The sequence below is a fragment of the Pan paniscus genome, chromosome 18 (genome assembly GCF_029289425.2).
Source record: "Pan paniscus chromosome 18, NHGRI_mPanPan1-v2.0_pri, whole genome shotgun sequence".
NCBI classification, from domain to species: Eukaryota; Metazoa; Chordata; class Mammalia; order Primates; family Hominidae; genus Pan; species Pan paniscus.
The window spans coordinates 5,400,230-5,417,592 of record NC_073267.2 but is presented as its reverse complement, the minus strand read 5'-3'; the positions used below and the strand labels follow the sequence as shown (position 1 = coordinate 5,417,592).

General features: G+C 51.5%; 2 protein-coding genes across 8 annotated transcripts in view; one reads left to right on the top strand and one right to left on the bottom strand.

Annotated features, from left to right (window-relative positions):
• The window catches only part of PPL (periplakin), a 54,796-nt gene extending 47,983 nt beyond the window's left edge, over positions 1 to 6,813 (top strand). Inside the window, exons 19-22 of the mRNA XM_003815101.5 lie at positions 267 to 350; positions 1,109 to 1,225; positions 2,100 to 2,192; positions 3,292 to 6,813. Of these exons, the coding sequence (XP_003815149.3) occupies positions 267 to 350; positions 1,109 to 1,225; positions 2,100 to 2,192; positions 3,292 to 5,955 (2,958 nt within the window). The 3' untranslated portion in view covers positions 5,956 to 6,813. The remainder of the gene's footprint in view (positions 1 to 266; positions 351 to 1,108; positions 1,226 to 2,099; positions 2,193 to 3,291) is intronic.
• Positions 6,814 to 6,971: 158 nt separating this feature from the next.
• The window catches only part of UBN1 (ubinuclein 1), a 34,780-nt gene continuing 24,388 nt past the window's right edge, over positions 6,972 to 17,363 (bottom strand). For 5 of the 7 annotated variants that reach the window (XM_003815103.5, XM_034939745.3, XM_034939739.3 and 2 more), the window contains 6 exons: positions 16,384 to 16,434; positions 16,245 to 16,287; positions 13,885 to 15,108; positions 12,208 to 12,448; positions 11,845 to 11,934; positions 6,972 to 9,246 (listed from right to left, as the gene is read on the bottom strand). In XM_003815103.5, the coding sequence (XP_003815151.3) occupies positions 9,197 to 9,246; positions 11,845 to 11,934; positions 12,208 to 12,448; positions 13,885 to 15,108; positions 16,245 to 16,287; positions 16,384 to 16,434 (1,699 nt within the window). In that variant the 3' untranslated portion in view covers positions 6,972 to 9,196. The remainder of the gene's footprint in view (positions 9,247 to 11,844; positions 11,935 to 12,207; positions 12,449 to 13,884; positions 15,109 to 16,244; positions 16,288 to 16,383; positions 16,435 to 17,363) is intronic. The other 2 variants (XM_034939742.3, XM_034939740.3) reach the window with 1 other exon arrangement.

Below are 17,363 nucleotides of genomic sequence, written 5' to 3'. Positions count from 1 at the left end.
TGAACCCAGGAGGCTTAGGCTGCAGTGAGCCGAGATCACGCCACTGTACTCCAGCCTGGGCGATGCAGTGAGACTGTCTCAAAAAAAAAAAAAAAAAAAAAAACTGCCTTTTGCAATGAATAAAAATGTATACAAGGGAGCCATTCATCATACTTTGTGCTAGAGAAGAATAAATTCAGATTCTGAGATTTCCAGCTACTGCATCCATGGTTGCTTTTTTAAATTTTTTTTCTGGTTAGTTTTGATTTTTAAACTCTGTCTTACAGAACCTGCTAGATGAGATAGCAAGTAGGGAGCAGGAAGTACAGAAGATCTGTGCCAATTCCCAGCAGTACCAGCAAGCTGTAAAGGTGAGCCGGGAAACTTCCGCCCAAAGCACAAACAGCAGGGGCCTTATTCCACCGTCCCCTGGTCAGAGAAGCAGCAAGCACCGGCCCTGGCACATGGGGGTGGAGCTGGCCATCCGAGGCACTGCCGGCTGCTGTGCAAACTGGCACAGGCTTTTGGGAAAACAGCAAGGTACTAGACATGGAATGCTGTAAAAGGGTTTTATACTCTGAAGCAGTAAACTCTTTGGGGGAATTTATCCTTAAGGAAAAAATACAAAAAAAAAATGCAGGATAAACAACATTGTTGCAACAGCACTATTTACAATAGCAAAACTAGTACGCTGGAAAGGACTGGTGTCCAGTGGAAGGGGAAAGCTGCGTGAATCAGCACACATCCACCTGATGGATTATAAAGTCAGCAAGCTGGTAAACATGAGAAGAGGTGGTGGCAAGGTGAGACAGGGTTATGGTACGATGTTCAAAGCAGCAGCAGGATGTGAAAATCTCTAGGCATGTAGAAAGGCTGGGAGGGGAATTCAGGGGGCACTTCTTGTCTCATATGTTACTGAGTGATGGAGCTATGTACTGCTGAGGTATCAGTAATTCTCAAAACCTCCTGGAAATCACTGCAGGGTACAGCTGTGAGGAAGACCCACGCAGATTATAAAACCAGCACATGGCACAGGGCAGGTCTGGGTCAGCCTGAAGGGGTACAGGAACATGTCTGTCTCTTCTCAGCTGTTTTAATCTCCCCTCTGCCATGTCTCTCCCTCATGCAGGACTATGAGTTAGAAGCAGAAAAACTAAGGTCTCTTCTCGACTTGGAGAATGGAAGGAGCAGCCACGTGAGCAAGAGAGCCAGGCTCCAATCTCCTGCCACCAAAGTGAAGGAAGAGGTGAGTTCCATGGGCCAGGCGGCCTCGGGACTGAGGTGGACGCCAAGCTGCCCTGCTCCCCAGGGAGCATGGTGTCACACGCTGGCCTCAGAGATGCACACACAACAGGGAAGCCACTGAGAGCCCTCCTGCATGCAAACAGGTTTGGTAAGAGATGAGGAACTTGTTCTAGGGCAGTGACATCAATATGCCTAGAAAGACAGCAAGGCCGGGCGCAGTGGCTCACACTTGTAATCCTAGCACTTTGGGAGGCCAAGGTGGGAGAACTGCTTGAGCCCAGGGGTTGGAGACCAGCCTGGGCAACAAAGCAGGACCCCATATCTACAAAAATATTAGCCAGGCGTGGTGGTGCAAACCTGTAGTCCCAGCTACTTGGGAGGTTGAGGAGGGAGGATCACTTGGGCCCAGGAGTTCAAGGCTGCAGTGAGCTACAATCACACCATGGCACTTCAGTCTGAGTGAAAGAGATTCTATCTTTAAGAAACAAAAATTTTTGAAAACGCAGCTGAACAGAAGTGTCAGGGTCAGAACCATGGATCTGGGAAGTTCCTGTTTTGCTCACCTCAGTAAGTACAGTGGAGGGCTGATATTAGTCTCCTGTACACACAAGAGAGAACACTGGTGCTCTAGGAGGCAGAAAGACTTGCTCAAAGTCAGTGTGGCCAAGACCCTGGCCTGGATCTTCTGCCTCGAGATCCATTTTTCTCTCCACCGGTGAGGCTACAGTCTAACTCCAGGCAGGAGTGGGCAAGAGCTATGCCTCTACCCCCAAATTCCACACTTCTCAAGAACCACGTCCACACTGTCTAGCTCTCTGTTGCTTACCCTGTTGACACCTGTTTGTTGACCGCTCTCCTAATCCTCTTCTCTGCAGGAAGCAGCACTTGCCGCCAAGTTCACTGAAGTTTATGCCATCAACAGACAGAGGCTGCAGAATCTGGAGTTTGCTCTGAATCTCCTCAGACAGGTAACTGATCTTAGTAAGAAATTCTACTTCAGGCTATTCTAACAGGTGACAAATACAGACTCTGTCTTAGAGAAATGGTTTGTGAATTGATGGAAGTGTCCCCTTGCTAACGTTTCTGGGCAGGGCCAATGCAAAGACTGGCCCAAGCCAATGCTTCTACTGACATGAGAACTTATTCAACTCAATAAACATCTGCTGAAAGTGAATGCTATTTTCAGCTGGGCATGGTGGCTCATGCTTGTAATCCCAGCACTTTGGGAGGCCGAGGCAGGCGGATCACCTGAGGTCAGGAGTTCGAGACCAGCCTGGCCAACATGGTAAAACTCCGTCTCTACTAAAAATACAAAAATTAGCTGGGCGTCTTGGCGCATGCTTGTAATCCCAGCTACTCAGGAGACTGAGGCAGGAGAATTGCTTGAACCCAGGAGGTGGAGGTTGCAAGGAGCTGAGACTGTGCCACTGCACTCCAGCCTGGGCAACAGAGCGAGACTCTGTCTCAAAAAAAAAGAAAGAAACAAAAGAAAGTGAATGTTATTTTCTGAAGTCCACGATGTTGATGACAGCATTGTTTTTTAATAGCAAGACACTGGAAGCAGTTCACTCTTCATCAGCAATGGGCTAAACTGCGGTCTGTCCAGAGAGTGGAAACTATGCTGCTGGTAAATCCTGAAGCAGCACTCTCTGTGCTGAGCTGGAATGAGCTCTGTAAGTGCAGTGAGCAGCAGGGCACACAGCAAGAATACCATTTGTGCAGGAAAGATAAACACATGGTACATACTACAGACAGATATTCTTGTGTGAGCACAGATAGCATCTGCAAGGCTGACAGACACGCCCTAGGACGGGGACCAGAGGTGGGAGACCGTGGTTTCACTTTAAACTCTTCCACAGCTCAAAAATGTTGTACCTGATTAAAAAAAAACCCAAACTAGTTGTTTGATCATTTTTGAAAGTAACCCTAGAACTCTACAACTAACATGAACTGGCACTGAGGGAGTCCCTTGGGGACCACAGGACAGCCACTCTGACCAGGTGGGGACAGGCCCTACATGTGCTGCCAGAGCCTGGCTTTAACCTTGTCTTGTCTTCTCCATCACAGCAGCCGGAAGTAGAAGTGACCCATGAGACCCTGCAAAGGAACAGGCCGGACTCTGGAGTGGAGGAGGCGTGGAAGATCAGGAAGGAACTGGATGAGGAGACTGAGCGGAGGCGGCAGCTGGAGAACGAGGTCAAGAGCACCCAGGAAGAAATCTGGACCTTGAGGAATCAGGGGCCTCAGGAATCGGTGGTGAGGAAGGAGGTGCTCAAGAAGGTGCCGGATCCCGTGCTGGAGGAGAGCTTCCAGCAGCTGCAGCGGACGCTGGCAGAGGAGCAGCACAAGAACCAGCTGCTGCAGGAGGAGCTGGAGGCACTGCAGCTGCAGCTGCGTGCCCTGGAGCAGGAGACCAGGGACGGGGGGCAGGAGTACGTGGTCAAGGAGGTCCTGCGCATCGAGCCTGACAGGGCCCAGGCGGATGAGGTCTTGCAGCTGCGGGAGGAGCTGGAGGCACTGAGGCGGCAGAAGGGCGCCCGGGAGGCAGAGGTGCTCCTCCTGCAGCAGCGTGTGGCCGCCCTGGCTGAAGAGAAGAGCCGGGCGCAGGAGAAGGTCACGGAGAAAGAGGTGGTGAAACTGCAGAATGACCCCCAGCTGGAGGCAGAGTACCAGCAGCTGCAGGAGGACCACCAGCGCCAGGACCAGCTCAGGGAGAAGCAGGAGGAGGAGCTGAGCTTCCTCCAGGACAAGCTCAAGAGGCTAGAGAAGGAGCGGGCCATGGCCGAGGGCAAGATCACCGTCAAGGAGGTGCTCAAGGTGGAGAAGGACGCGGCCACCGAGAGGGAGGTCAGCGATCTCACCCGCCAATATGAGGAGGAGGCTGCCAAGGCTCGCGCTAGCCAGAGGGAGAAGACGGAGCTGCTCCGAAAGATATGGGCCTTGGAGGAGGAGAACGCCAAAGTGGTGGTGCAGGAGAAGGTGCGGGAGATCGTGCGGCCAGACCCCAAGGCGGAAAGTGAAGTGGCGAACCTCCGCCTGGAGCTTGTGGAGCAGGAGCGAAAGTACCGGGGTGCCGAGGAGCAGCTCCGGAGCTACCAGAGTGAGCTGGAGGCCCTCAGGAGGCGAGGCCCCCAGGTGGAAGTCAAAGAGGTGACTAAGGAAGTCATTAAGTACAAGACTGACCCTGAGATGGAGAAGGAGCTTCAGCGGCTCAGGGAGGAGATCGTGGACAAGACCAGACTGATCGAAAGGTGTGATTTAGAGATCTACCAGCTGAAAAAGGAAATCCAGGCCCTGAAAGACACCAAACCCCAGGTCCAGACCAAAGAGGTGGTCCAGGAGATCCTCCAATTCCAAGAAGACCCTCAAACCAAGGAGGAGGTGGCGTCTCTGAGGGCAAAGCTCTCAGAGGAGCAGAAGAAACAAGTGGATCTGGAGAGGGAAAGAGTTTCCCAGGAAGAGCAGATCGCCCGGAAAGAGGAGGAGCTCTCGCGGGTGAAGGAAAGGGTGGTGCAGCAGGAGGTGGTCAGGTATGAGGAGGAGCCAGGCCTGCGGGCCGAGGTGAGCGCCTTTGCCGAGAGCATCGACGTGGAGCTGCGGCAGATTGACAAGCTGCGGGCAGAGCTGCGGCGGCTGCAGCGCCGGCGCACCGAGCTTGAGCGGCAGCTGGAGGAGCTGGAGCGCGAGCGGCAGGCCCGCAGGGAGGCCGAGCGCGAGGTACAGCGGTTGCAGCAGCGGCTGGCAGCGCTGGAGCAGGAAGAAGCTGAGGCCCGTGAGAAGGTAACCCATAAGCAGAAGGTGGTGCTGCAGCAGGACCCGCAGCAGGCGCGAGAGCATGCCCTGCTCCGACTCCAGCTGGAAGAAGAGCAGCACCGGCGGCAGCTCCTGGAGGGTGAGCTCGAGACCCTCCGGAGGAAACTGGCTGCATTGGAGAAGGCGGAGGTCAAGGAGAAGGTGGTGCTCTCCGAGAGTGTCCAGGTGGAGAAGGGCGACACCGAGCAAGAGATCCAGAGGCTCAAGAGCAGCCTGGAGGAGGAGAGCCGCAGCAAGTGCGAGCTGGACGTTGAGGTGAGCCGGCTGGAAGCCAGGCTTTCGGAGCTGGAATTCCATAACTCCAAGTCATCCAAGGAACTAGACTTTCTAAGGGAAGAGAACCACAAATTACAGCTGGAGAGGCAAAACCTGCAGCTGGAGACCCGAAGGCTCCAATCGGAAATCAACATGGCAGCGACGGAAACACGAGACCTGCGGAACATGACCGTGGCGGACTCTGGGACCAACCATGACTCCAGACTGTGGTCCCTGGAGAGGGAACTGGATGACCTCAAGAGGCTCTCCAAGGACAAAGACCTCGAGATTGACGAGCTGCAGAAGCGCCTGGGCTCCGTGGCCGTCAAGCGGGAGCAGCGGGAGAACCACCTGCGGCGCTCCATCGTAGTCATCCACCCTGACACAGGCCGCGAGCTGTCCCCGGAGGAAGCCCACCGTGCCGGGCTCATTGACTGGAACATGTTCGTGAAACTCAGAAGCCAGGAGTGCGACTGGGAGGAGATCTCAGTGAAGGGTCCCAATGGGGAGTCCTCAGTGATACACGACAGGAAGTCTGGCAAGAAGTTCTCCATCGAAGAGGCCCTGCAGAGTGGCAGGCTGACCCCTGCTCAGTATGACCGCTATGTCAACAAGGATATGTCCATCCAGGAGCTGGCGGTCTTGGTATCTGGGCAGAAGTAGGCACAGCTCTTGCAACTCTTCGTAACAGCAGACGCTGGCCCTCTCCTACGACGCAGTGACCTCCTTGGTGTCGTCCTCTCCCTAGCCCTGGTGCAGGCCAAGCATTTTATACATACCCTCGCTGCCAGGCTGCTCAGAGTCCAGCCCACATATGAGACAGGCACTGGCTGAAGACAGGCAACTCTCGTCCCAACCATCATTCACCCTGAGTGACCCACTTCATCCTCCAATGACTGGACAACTGCAATGCCTTTTCCTCCCTTTTCCTATACACTCCCAGCAACAAACTCCTCATGACAACTGCACACAATCTGAAAACCACTGAAGGACAAGCCAACCACAGCAGCCAAGCCCACTCCATGCAGCATGGGTACTGGTGGCACACCAGACAGTGACACTGCCCCACAAAGGCCTGGGCCCGTGGGGGCTGCTGCCTGGCATGACATCTCTCCAGATTTCTGGCTTAAAACCAACTTTCCATCCGAGAAGCCTCCTCAGTAGTTACTCTGCTCATGAGACAGATCTGGGCTCCAAGCCAGGAAAGGTGAACCGAAACCACAAGTGTCCAGCCCTCGGTGCTGGAGTGGACGTTAATGGTCAGCCAGACTGTCCCGGCACCTACAGAGAATGTTTCACAGTTCTGGCATTTAAATCCTTTGATAGTGGATTGTGCTGCTGTTAGCCTTAGTTTCAGTGCTTTACAAGTCTCGCTTATTATCTCACTGGTATTTAGGTATACAAAACAGTTGATTATTCACCACGCGAATATCTGGGTCTCTGTATCTCATGTAGAACATAAGAAAATGGGAACTAATAGGGAACTTTATTTATAGCATGAAAATAAACCTGGTGGCTGGAGTCTGCTTGTACGGTCCACATGTTTCTTCTTTTGCATGCAAGGCTTATTTCCCCCACCCCCGCTCTTGGCTTTCAGCCAAAATGGATATTCCATCTATAACAGCTCCTACAGGAAGAACTACTTCCACATGGTAGAAAGAAAAGAGTGAGAAAAAGTGTTTTGGAAACCTTGAAACAATTTATTGAATTGCTTTATACAAGATTAACAATCTCCACACCACCCCTAACACCAACATAGTCGCTGCACAAAAGCCACAGCCCCTCTCACACCTAAGAAACGGCCACGCCCGGTAAGTGCTCAGAGACTTTCGCTGCGCCAGGGAAACCCCTGCAGCCCCCAGACCCCGAGGCTGCTCTGCCCCACCCTCTGCTGCGGCCTCGCCTGTAGATCTGCCTTGCCATGGCTGTTCAGTCATTCGCTCTTTCATTACCACAAATAAAGCATAAACAAGGAAAAGAAATCTCAAACTCCCCATCAAAGAAACGTTTCCCTGAGGCAAGAGGCATCACTAGATTCCTAAAAATGAGGGTATTCTGCTCCAGCTGCACGCGCAATGGTACATGGGGAGGAGGGAGCACCAAAGGGAAAGGAAGGAGGGGCTGGGACCCGGGTGTTTATGGGCAGAGAAGCCTGGAGAGTCCCTGCTCAGCCTCCACTGCCGGCCTCTGCTTGGCTTTGAGCTCAGCAATACAAATCTCTTCTTTGGCTCTTTTGCTACTACCTAAGACTACTCTGTAAACAAACTGGAAATCCAAGTTGCAAAAAATATATATAACAAAGGGATAAGGAATCCACTTAGCCCAATGTGAAACACAGATTGGTTCTTATGTAAAAAAGGAGTCAGAGCAGAGGCCGGGCCAAAGGGCGGACAGAGGTCTTTCTTGCTCCTTGGGAAACCGGGAAGGCCAGCAAACCTCTGAATGAAGGATGAGTTACTGGGCGCTGTACCCTGGGAGTCAGGAGCCAAGAGCGGTCCGTTTTCCCACAGGTGTATGTGCTGAGGACACAGTCTACTCTCAACGTGCCTGAGATCACTTAGCCGGAGCAGTCAGTTCAGACTCACCTTGTGGCACAGACCTCACAAGACAGGCAAGTGCCCTCAAATTCTTGTGAAACAGCCACTGGTTGAGTGGTGACTTAGGAGCTCTGCAGTAACTGTCCTAGTCTCTCTGATCCACTCTCCAAGCTCTTCTGCACATCACCCTGCAGTCGACACATAACCCCACTGCCTGGAAAGCCCCAGGACTTCAAGGCCTATTTCTACCCGGCAGACACTTCACAGAGGCCTGCTTCTGCCGCACTGCCTAAGAATGATTCCTAAGAATACAAACTGGAATGTCTATCTGTGACTTGGGACCCCTGGTATCCTTGACCCTCAGAGAGATGAAGGGCTCTGCAGTCCCACTCCACGAACTCTGGAAAAACAAAATGGGAGCCCTGGCTATACTGGGACTTGGAATTTGGGGGCCCAGACAACCTTCTAGTCAGGACGGCACAGATAATGATGTGCAAGTGTAAAAAACTCAAAACTGGCTTTCTCTTCAATACAGACATATCTTTAAAAAGGTCTTCATCTCAGATCCATTCAGAGGGCTGAATGGACATGTGTTGTCGAATTCTGCTCCACCATAAAGGCACTGGAATTATGTCTTCCTATAATATGATGTGTGAAGAACAGTCCCCTTCTATCCAATGCATTTAATGGTAATGATGAAAACTGAGCCCAAAATAGGTGTCTGTAAAAATCCTATCATAATTGTTGAATCTACAAAGGTCTTTTCTCTAAAAGAGCTTCATTGTCATGTTCCGAGGAGAAACTGGCCCCCACAGTGAGCACACCCTAGGTGTTCTTAGTATTTTGCAGGGACAATGCAGGTCTCCCAGCTGTGGCTCTGGCCTGAGTTTTGTCCTCTTGAGCACACAGCCTGGGGATGGGGCGGCACTGTGACCATCCAGGGAGCTTACTGCAGCCACAAGGAGCCCCTGAGCAGTGGGGTGCTCTGAGGTACTCTGACCAAATGCCAGGGGATCAGGCAGATTCACCCACAGGTGTGCCAACTGCTCTGCCACCAGAGCCTGTAAACACTGTGCCTCCCACCACGGCCCAGCGCAAGCCCCAGCCTAGAGCTGCCCCTCTAACAACCGTCTAGTGACAGAGCCGCAAGGCCCAGAGCACGGGGCAGTCTGCACCTCCTGAGCAGCAAGGGCCCGGCTCCCTCCGTGGGAGGCACACCAGAAGTGCCGAGAAGCGCTCCACTGAGAACTCACGCTCCTCCAGAAGAACACCAAGCAGCAGAAAGGGCGCAGTGAGTGTACATCCTGGGAGACCTGCACGTTCTGATTCCACCCAGACCCAAGTGGCAAGCCTTGCCTCTGAAGCGGTCACAATTTCCGTGGTACAGCAGGCCCTTTCCCGTGAAGCTGAGAAGCACCTGGAAAAGAGTAAGAAAAATTAGAACGCAAGTTTTTCATGCTCTCTGATTTCCTTAAGGCAGTAGTAACCAAACTTCAAGGGAAACACCTAAATAACAAAAGTCCCCAAATGCTGAGTGTCCTAGAGCTCAAACAAGCCATGAGACACCAGCCAGCAGTTATTCGTGTACACTGCTCCTGGCCACAGCCTGCAAGCACACTAGCACTGTGAAGGTCGGTGGTCACTCAGCACAGTGTTTCCAGAACAGCAACTCTGCTGTGCAACTTGGGCTACGTCATCTCAGGCTACAATTGCCATCCTGAGGCGAGGCCTGACGATCACACAGAACTCAAGGCAGCAATGATCATTCATTCTCTTACCATCAAAAGACCCTCAGGTCCTGTAAAGACAAATTCAAAGGCACTAGCATTCTCAGTCCACAGAAGAAAGAAAGGAAAGCAACGCAGACACAAGTCACGCAGCTGAAATGCACAAATAGCTTCTTACTCGCATCTCGTGTCATCCTATAAGCTGAAGTCCATCTAAGGAAGTGAGAGAAGCTCACTTGGATAACCCTGTTTTCGTATAGTTGCTTTTCTGATTGATTTTCTTTTTCCTCGAACTTTTAAACTGATTAAATTTTTTTAGAGATGAGGTCTCACTATGTTGCCCAGGCTGGAGTACAGCAGCTATTCACAAGCATGATCACAGCACACTATACCCTCTGATTCCTGGGTTCAAGCAATCCTCCTGCCTCTCAATGCCACCACATCCAGCCTCTGAGAGCCTTAAACAGTTTTAAAAACTGACTCATAATAATGACACATATTTTATGGGGTACATAGTGATGTTTCAACATCTAAAATGTGTAGTGTCACGTTAGAGTTATTAGCATATCCATCATCTCAAACGTTTTTCATCTCCTTTTGTTGGCGACGTTCAATATCCTCCTCCTAACTGAAACTACATACTACTGTTAACTACAGTCACCCTACAGTGGTATAGAACACTAGCACTTATTCTTCCTATTCTGATAGCCTTTTCATACCCAGAGGAAAAATGAAAATATAGCAGAAAGCAATCTTTTGAGACAGGGTCTCACTCTTGCCCAGGCTGGAGTACAGTAGCATGACCATGGCTCGCTGCAGCCTCGACCTCCTCGGCTCAAGTGATCCTTCTGCCTCAGCCTCCTAAAGAGCTGGGACTACAGGCACATGCCACCACACCTAATTTTTTTCTTTAAATGTAGAGATAGGGTCTTGCCATGTTGCCCAGGCCGGTCTTGAACTCCTGGACTCAGGCAACCCTCCTGCCTTGGCCTCCCAAAGTGCTGGGATTACAGGTGATAGCCACCGCGTCCGGCCTCAATTACTTTGCTTTTCTGAGAGTAACATTCCTGAGAGTAAGCAAAGGCAGGGCAGCCTGACTTTGGAAAGACCCCTGCTCTCACCAAGGTGGCCCTGCAGCCTCTAGTCTGTAGAGAAGTCACTGCACTTTACTTCTCCTCCCAAGGAAAGGAGGAGTCACTAGTGCTGTAGGCTTAGCCCCTCAAAGAAGCACAGTTTCCATTGTGGAGATTTACAGATTTAGTCTTGCCCCATATGGCCTCTGGTGTTTACTATAATGCGCCATGGTGCCAGGGAGCCACAGCACATCATGAGGCAGATGTAACTTGGGAGACGTGCAGCACACAGGGTCCTTACTTCCACCTGGCACCAGTTCACCTGGGTTACCTCGGCTGGCTTCCATACGAGTGGCTCTCCCCTTATCCAAGTAGCACCCTGGTCATGTCTGAAGCGGGTCTACAGTAGGAACAATGCCAGGTCAAAGCTGAGACACCATGAGACTTCCCATGCCAGAATTCCAGGAGGCGTACCCAAGAATCGCAGGCTCGGGATAGGGTGAGGCAGAGGCACTCAATGCAAAGGTACCAACGCGGGGCACCTGAGCCCTCTTCTCAGGTGCTACCAGAGCAGCCTCAAGCCTGAGGCTTTTAGAGGTTCCCTATTTCAGAAGGTGCTAAGGGGAGCGCCGACCACATGCCTGCTGTGCTCCCACAAATCTGTTCTGATGGAGTTTTCACACTTGGAAAGATTTAAAGCTGCTCCTCTCAAAGTCTTGCACTGTGGCCTCTGGCTGCTACCTGGATTTTCCCTTTAATGGAAACAAAGTTTAGAGAGCCTTCTGTTAAGCAATCATATCTGAAAGTGGAGCAGCTTGCATTCCAAGACCTTGCTGTACCCAATTAGCCCTTGGAGAAGATGCACCATTACCTTCCCTTTTTTTTTTTTTTTAACTGAAGAGAAAAAAACAAGCCGAGGGTTAGGAACTCCTCCACCGCACACAAAAGCGCACCACCCTGCCCCCCGCAACTTTCCCTGTGATCACACAGGCTGAGGCTGACCTGGCGGCAGCTCCAAGTGGGGACCAGAGGAAACCCCAAGAGTAGAAGTGCGTGTCACCCTGAGTACTGACAAAGCACAGCCTCAAAGGACAAACCAAAACAACAGCAGCGACAAGGCAAAGACACCAAGACCCTTGGCAGCGGCAAAGCACCTAGGGGTGGAGAGGGCAAAGGCACACGGTGCGCGTGGCACACTGACCGTCGGGTGATTACCTGGCAGACTCTGCGGGATATGGGTGGGCACCGCAGCGTGTGGGAGAGGCGCTGCATGGGGCGGGCTGGAGTGCAAGCCAGCCAGAAGACCTGAGAGAAAACAGGAGGGGAGAAAAGAACAAAACACACACATTGAAGACAGGAACAGGAAAGCAGCTCCAGCAGCCAAAAGCCCCCAATAACCTGCCAGGCCAGTCTGGGCACCACACCCAAAGGGGCAGTGGGGGCTTGGCACAGTTCCCGGAGATGTTCCCCACAGTCACACACCAGACTCAAACACAGGAACCAGAGTACACAACAGCAGGACCCCTGGCCACAATCTAGAGGTTCCTGAGTGACCAGAGGCAGCAAAGAAGCACTTACTGTGGCCAAGACCATGGTGGAAGGACCCGGGGGCAGGGCCTGTGACGATGGCATCCTTGGAGACCCCTGCTTTGGCAGAGGAGTCAGCGCTGAAGGAGAGCACGTGGACAGGAATAGGGACAGGGGTTATAATTCCCAAGGAGTTCGAGCTCATGGCCCCAGACAGCTTTGGGCTGCTGGATTTGTAGGGTGAAGCCATCAAAGAGGAGCCGGCCAGCAGCACAGTCCCACTCGCTCCTTTCTAGGGAAGAAACACAGCAAGCGGTAAGAACTCCAGTCCTGTTCGTGGCTCACTCACACCAAACCTGGCAACACAAAGGATCCTCCTTGTGTGTCCACAAAGGAGGACATACACATCCATGTCAGATGGCCCTGGGAGGCACCCTCCGACCCTGCAGCCCCAAAGACAGGACCCAGGACAGTCTTTATGAACCAACATGGAATGGATTCCAGGGAACATAATTTTTTTAAAAGGATATTAAATATGTCTCCTACAGAGGTTGCAGTGAGCTGTGATCGCGCTACTGCAGTCCAGCCTAGGTGACAGAGCCAGACTCTGTCTCAAAAAAAAAAAGCCTCCTTTGTGAAGGGAAAAATGTAATATAGATATCCATAAATGTTCATGTATATTTATATGTGTATATATATTTATATACATACACACACACACACATATATACCTTTATTTATATTTATTAATCTTTTGTTTAAAAAGAGGAAAATAAACCAGAAACTAAAGAGCTTAGTTAGTTACCTTACAGAGGTGGTGGGTGCAGGAAAGGAGGTGAGACCTCCAACAGACCTTTCTATGGTTTTGTCTTTGCAACCACTTCATTTATATATTAGAAAAAGAGGCCGGGTGCAGTGGCTCACACCTGTAATCCCAGCACTTTGGAAGGCCGAGGCGGGCAGATCACGAGGTCAGGAGATCGAGACTATCCTGGCTAACATGGTGAAACTCCATCTCTACTAAAAACACAAAAAATTAGCTGGGCGTGGTGGCGGGCGCCTGTAGTCCCAGCTACTCGAGAAGCTGAGGCAGGAGAATGGCGTGAACCCGGGAGGTGGAGCTTGTACTGAGCCGAGATAGCGCCACTGCACTCCAGCCTAGGTGAAAGAGCAAGACTTCGTCTCAAAAAAAAAAAAAAAAGAAAAAAAGAAAAAAAAAATGCTCACTCCCTCTTCCCGAACCTGCTGTGATTACACACAAGCGAGATGCATTAATTATTGGACTCTGTCCTTCAAAAACCAACAGAATCACTCTTAGAAGGTCCTGCTATTCCTGGTCCATGAACACCTCCACATGACTCAACTGATAGAAGACAGCATTTCCAGCCCCCTTGTTTAGAGAGATGGAGAGGCAAGGGGTCACGGAAGGCAAGTGCTGTTGCTCATTCTGTGCCACACAGACTCAGCCTCCGAAGAGGCATGGTGCCGGCCATCCTTTAGCTCCCTCTGCCCTCCTCAGAAGAAGCTTTAGGCCATCCTGGGCTTCCTGTCACCAGAAAAGTGAATACCTAGGAACAGGGAGCCCAGTCTCCCTTCCTACGTCTGAGCCCACTGTTCCTACCTGACCTGTGGTTTTAGATCTCACTCTCCACCCGGGGCAAGGCAAGCAACCTCATCCCCAAGGCCCCTGTGAGTGGGGCAAGGCAGGCTGCTATGACAGATACTCACTGACAAGGAGGTAGACGATGTCACACTACTAACTGCAGAGGGCTTTAGGGACGGCGAGGTCAGCAACTTTGCCACTCCCTGGGTCCCACCACTGGAATCTCCGTTTGGACCGCCTGGAGGGGCTACCAGGGTCAACTTCTGGGAAACAGGCATTTTTTTCCCTGCTGAACTTGGGATGGGTCGGCTGGTGGCCTGTCCCACGGAGGGAGGCTGTATGCCAGGGACCAGGCTCCCAGAAACAGAACTCTGGACTGGTGTTCCTCCCGAGGAAGAGCTGCCAGAAGAAACCCCATGTTTGGAGATGGAGCTGGCAAAGGGATTATTCTTGTAAGATGAGCCTGCAGAGCTGACTGAATGTGGCTTTGCTGGATGGCTCAGGGCAGAAGAGGACGAGGCTGGGGTCTTGTGAGAGCTGCTGCTGGAGGCTGACAGGCCTCCTGAGGTGGCTGGTGCAGAGGGATGGAAGCCCTGGCCTTTGGCCGCTGTCTTCACTAACTGCAGGAGGGAACGATGACACTGTGTGGGAGAAGCCTTTGGGCCTTGGAGCTTATTGGCAAATGGAGATGGGGGCGTGAAGTTTTTCTGCTGCTGAGTGCCGGCATGAAAGACTTTGACCTGGGGGCCAGGCACAGGAACTGCCACTTGGGGCCCGTGAGACGTCCGTGGCAAGCTGTGGTGCTTAGCTTTGGACTGATGTACTTCTGGCAGGCCCTTATTGAGGGGAGCCTGGCAGGACAGCTCTTTGTAGCCAGAACTCTCTGGTTTTTTCTCCTGAGAGGACTGCCCCAGTGCCAGAGCCTGTTCTGCCAGAAAATTGAGGGGTGACTGCAGAGAGCTAGCTGGTGGTGGAGCAGAAGGACTAGGCTTCGCAAAGTTCCTTTTTTCTTCTGTACATAAAACGCCTCCAACTTTTTCTGCAGGTGCTTTTGAGGGTGCAGGCAGTGTGAATTCAGAGTTCCCAGCTGCTCTGCTATTCAATGCAGCCAATTCCTTGGACACGGCTTCCACCGAGGAGGCTGGATTGCGGATCAAGTCTTCATCCAATGAGTCCTCCAGGTTGACAGGAGGAGGGTTAGCAAGGCCGCCCGAAGCCTGGGATGGGAGCTCCCTGCTCGAGGCCCCAATACTCAGGCCTCCTGTTTGGTGATCTGAGGGCAAAGCAATGGGGCCACCAATCTGTCCTGATGGGACAGAAACCTTTTTATCAGGCTTCGAAGACGATTCCTAAAGGAAAACAGAAATGTTGATGTTTAGAAAGGTCCAAAGATGCCAACATTGGCCTGTTGTGAGGATACAAACATGTGAACTCGAGTCAAAAAAACTGGGCCTTCCTGTATAATTACAAAACAACCGGTGGGATAGAGCAGGAGCTGTGCCCGCCTTGACTTTAGATGCCATGACTTCATCACCCCTGGTGAGTATCTGGTTGGCCAGGGCTGGGTTTACCCCGGCATGCCTCGTTGCTAAGTACAAACAAGCCGCCAGGAGAAATTTTCTTCTGTTTTGAAAAGTGTTAAGACTCTCGTGAAGAGATACTCTGCCTACTGGCATTCCCACCGTCTCAGCGCACTCCTAGCTGCAATCAGACCAAGGCATGGCATGAGAATTGCCTTAAAGCAGCTATTTTTCCCTTCTTGATTTTTCCCAGCACCCATCTCTTCAGACTGGGTTCAAAGAAGAGTGAGCTTTTCATGGGAACAGGAATGGGGTCTAATCCTTCACTCCTGCATCCCTGGTGCTTAATACAGTGTGTCTGGGACATTGTGGGAGCTCAACAGATACTTAGGAGTAAATGATTTGCACATCTCATTCTCACGGTCTGCTTAGGGATGGCTAAGGGCACCACACTAAGAACTGGGAAAAATGTTGATAAACAGCAATTTTTACTACATTGAGAGGTTTCTGCAACATCTAAGGTAATTTTCACAGTGTCTATTCTCCAGCCACTATATTGCCCTCCATTTCTGCCTGGTAGCTCAGCAAAGTCGCCTTTTCTTTCTGCTGTGGCTCCAAGCTAAACTGCACTTGGCTAGAGTGTATTTCTTCCATACAAAGATCACAGTGTAACACGTTCACACCTTCAGGGACTACTGACTCCTCATAGGGCTGCCAAGAAGATCCCACTTAATCCCACATGAACCCCAGGAACTGGGCCAGCTGGGTACTGTTTGTAGAACCAAGGCTAGAGGGGGGTTAAGTGGCTTGGGTCTCTGTCCTGTTATGACTTCAAGAATGTCATCCTGAGCAGCTGTCCCCAAACGAGCAAAGATCAATGAGCTTCCACAGCACTTGACTGTTTCCAGAGCATAGTTGTAGGGAGATGGGCATAGCTGACATGTGACCCGAGCAAACTGACTCACCTTCACCTTGATTTTAGAAGGGGCCATAACTTTCTTCTTGGCCCTGTTCAAAGGAATGAGCACAGAAAAGTTTAGAGAATATCCAGAGGAGACCAAAAACAACACTTGTCCCGAGATGTGAAAATACCAAGACACTCACAGGATTGAAGTCAGGTGCCCATGGCCTCGTCTGCTCTCCTTAAACAGAGTTCTGAAAGACACAGAACACCAGGCATCTGTACATGCCCCAGAAAGCTGGGACTCTGCTTCCAGAACTTTGCTAGTGTCCCTGGTCCTCAGTAGCTATCCCTCATTAAATGTCAACTGGCCAGGCGCAGTGGCTCACGCCTGTAATCCCAGCAGTTTTGGAGGCCAAGGCAGGTGGATCACCTGAGGTCAGGAGTTCGAGACCAGCCTGGCCAACATGGTGAAACCCCGTCTCTACTAAAAATACTAAAATTAGCCAGGCGTGGTGGCGCACGCCTGTAATCCCAGCTACTCGGGAGGCTGAGGCAGGAGATTCGCTCAAACCGGGGAGGCGGAGGTTGCAGTGAGCCGAGATCGTGCCATTGCACTCCAGTCTGGGCAACAGAGTGAGACTTTGTCCCCGCCCTCCCACCATGCCCCCCACCCCCCCCCACACACACAAAAAAGGTCAATGGACTGGGGAGCCAAATTCCTGGTGAGAGGATCTGAATGGGACACACTGGCTGCCCAAAGGCTGAGTCTGGCCTTTACCAAGAAAATGTATGGCTCTGCCTCAAACCAATCATGGTGATGCTTCCCTAAAGGGCACAGCACTTTCCTTATTGCCTATTCCCTCCATTCCAGGAATAAAATGTGGAGTGACCCAGCATGTCTTTGTCCAGAGAAACTCAACAAAAACGTTCTTCGTATGAGTCCAGCCTACGTAGAGAGGACAGCAATTTCAAAGGTTCCAAGATCTATCCGCACAACAGATGATTCGGGTCCAATCAAGAAAATCACTCCAGCTAACTTTCTCTGTCCCATGTATGACACAAATACTTCATTCACAGGAAGTGACTTCGTACAAGGTAGCCTCTGAGACGGAAGCCTGGCACTTAGTTCCAATAAGGAGTCAGCCCTGCTACCTGCAAATGACATTTCTTCAGGAACATC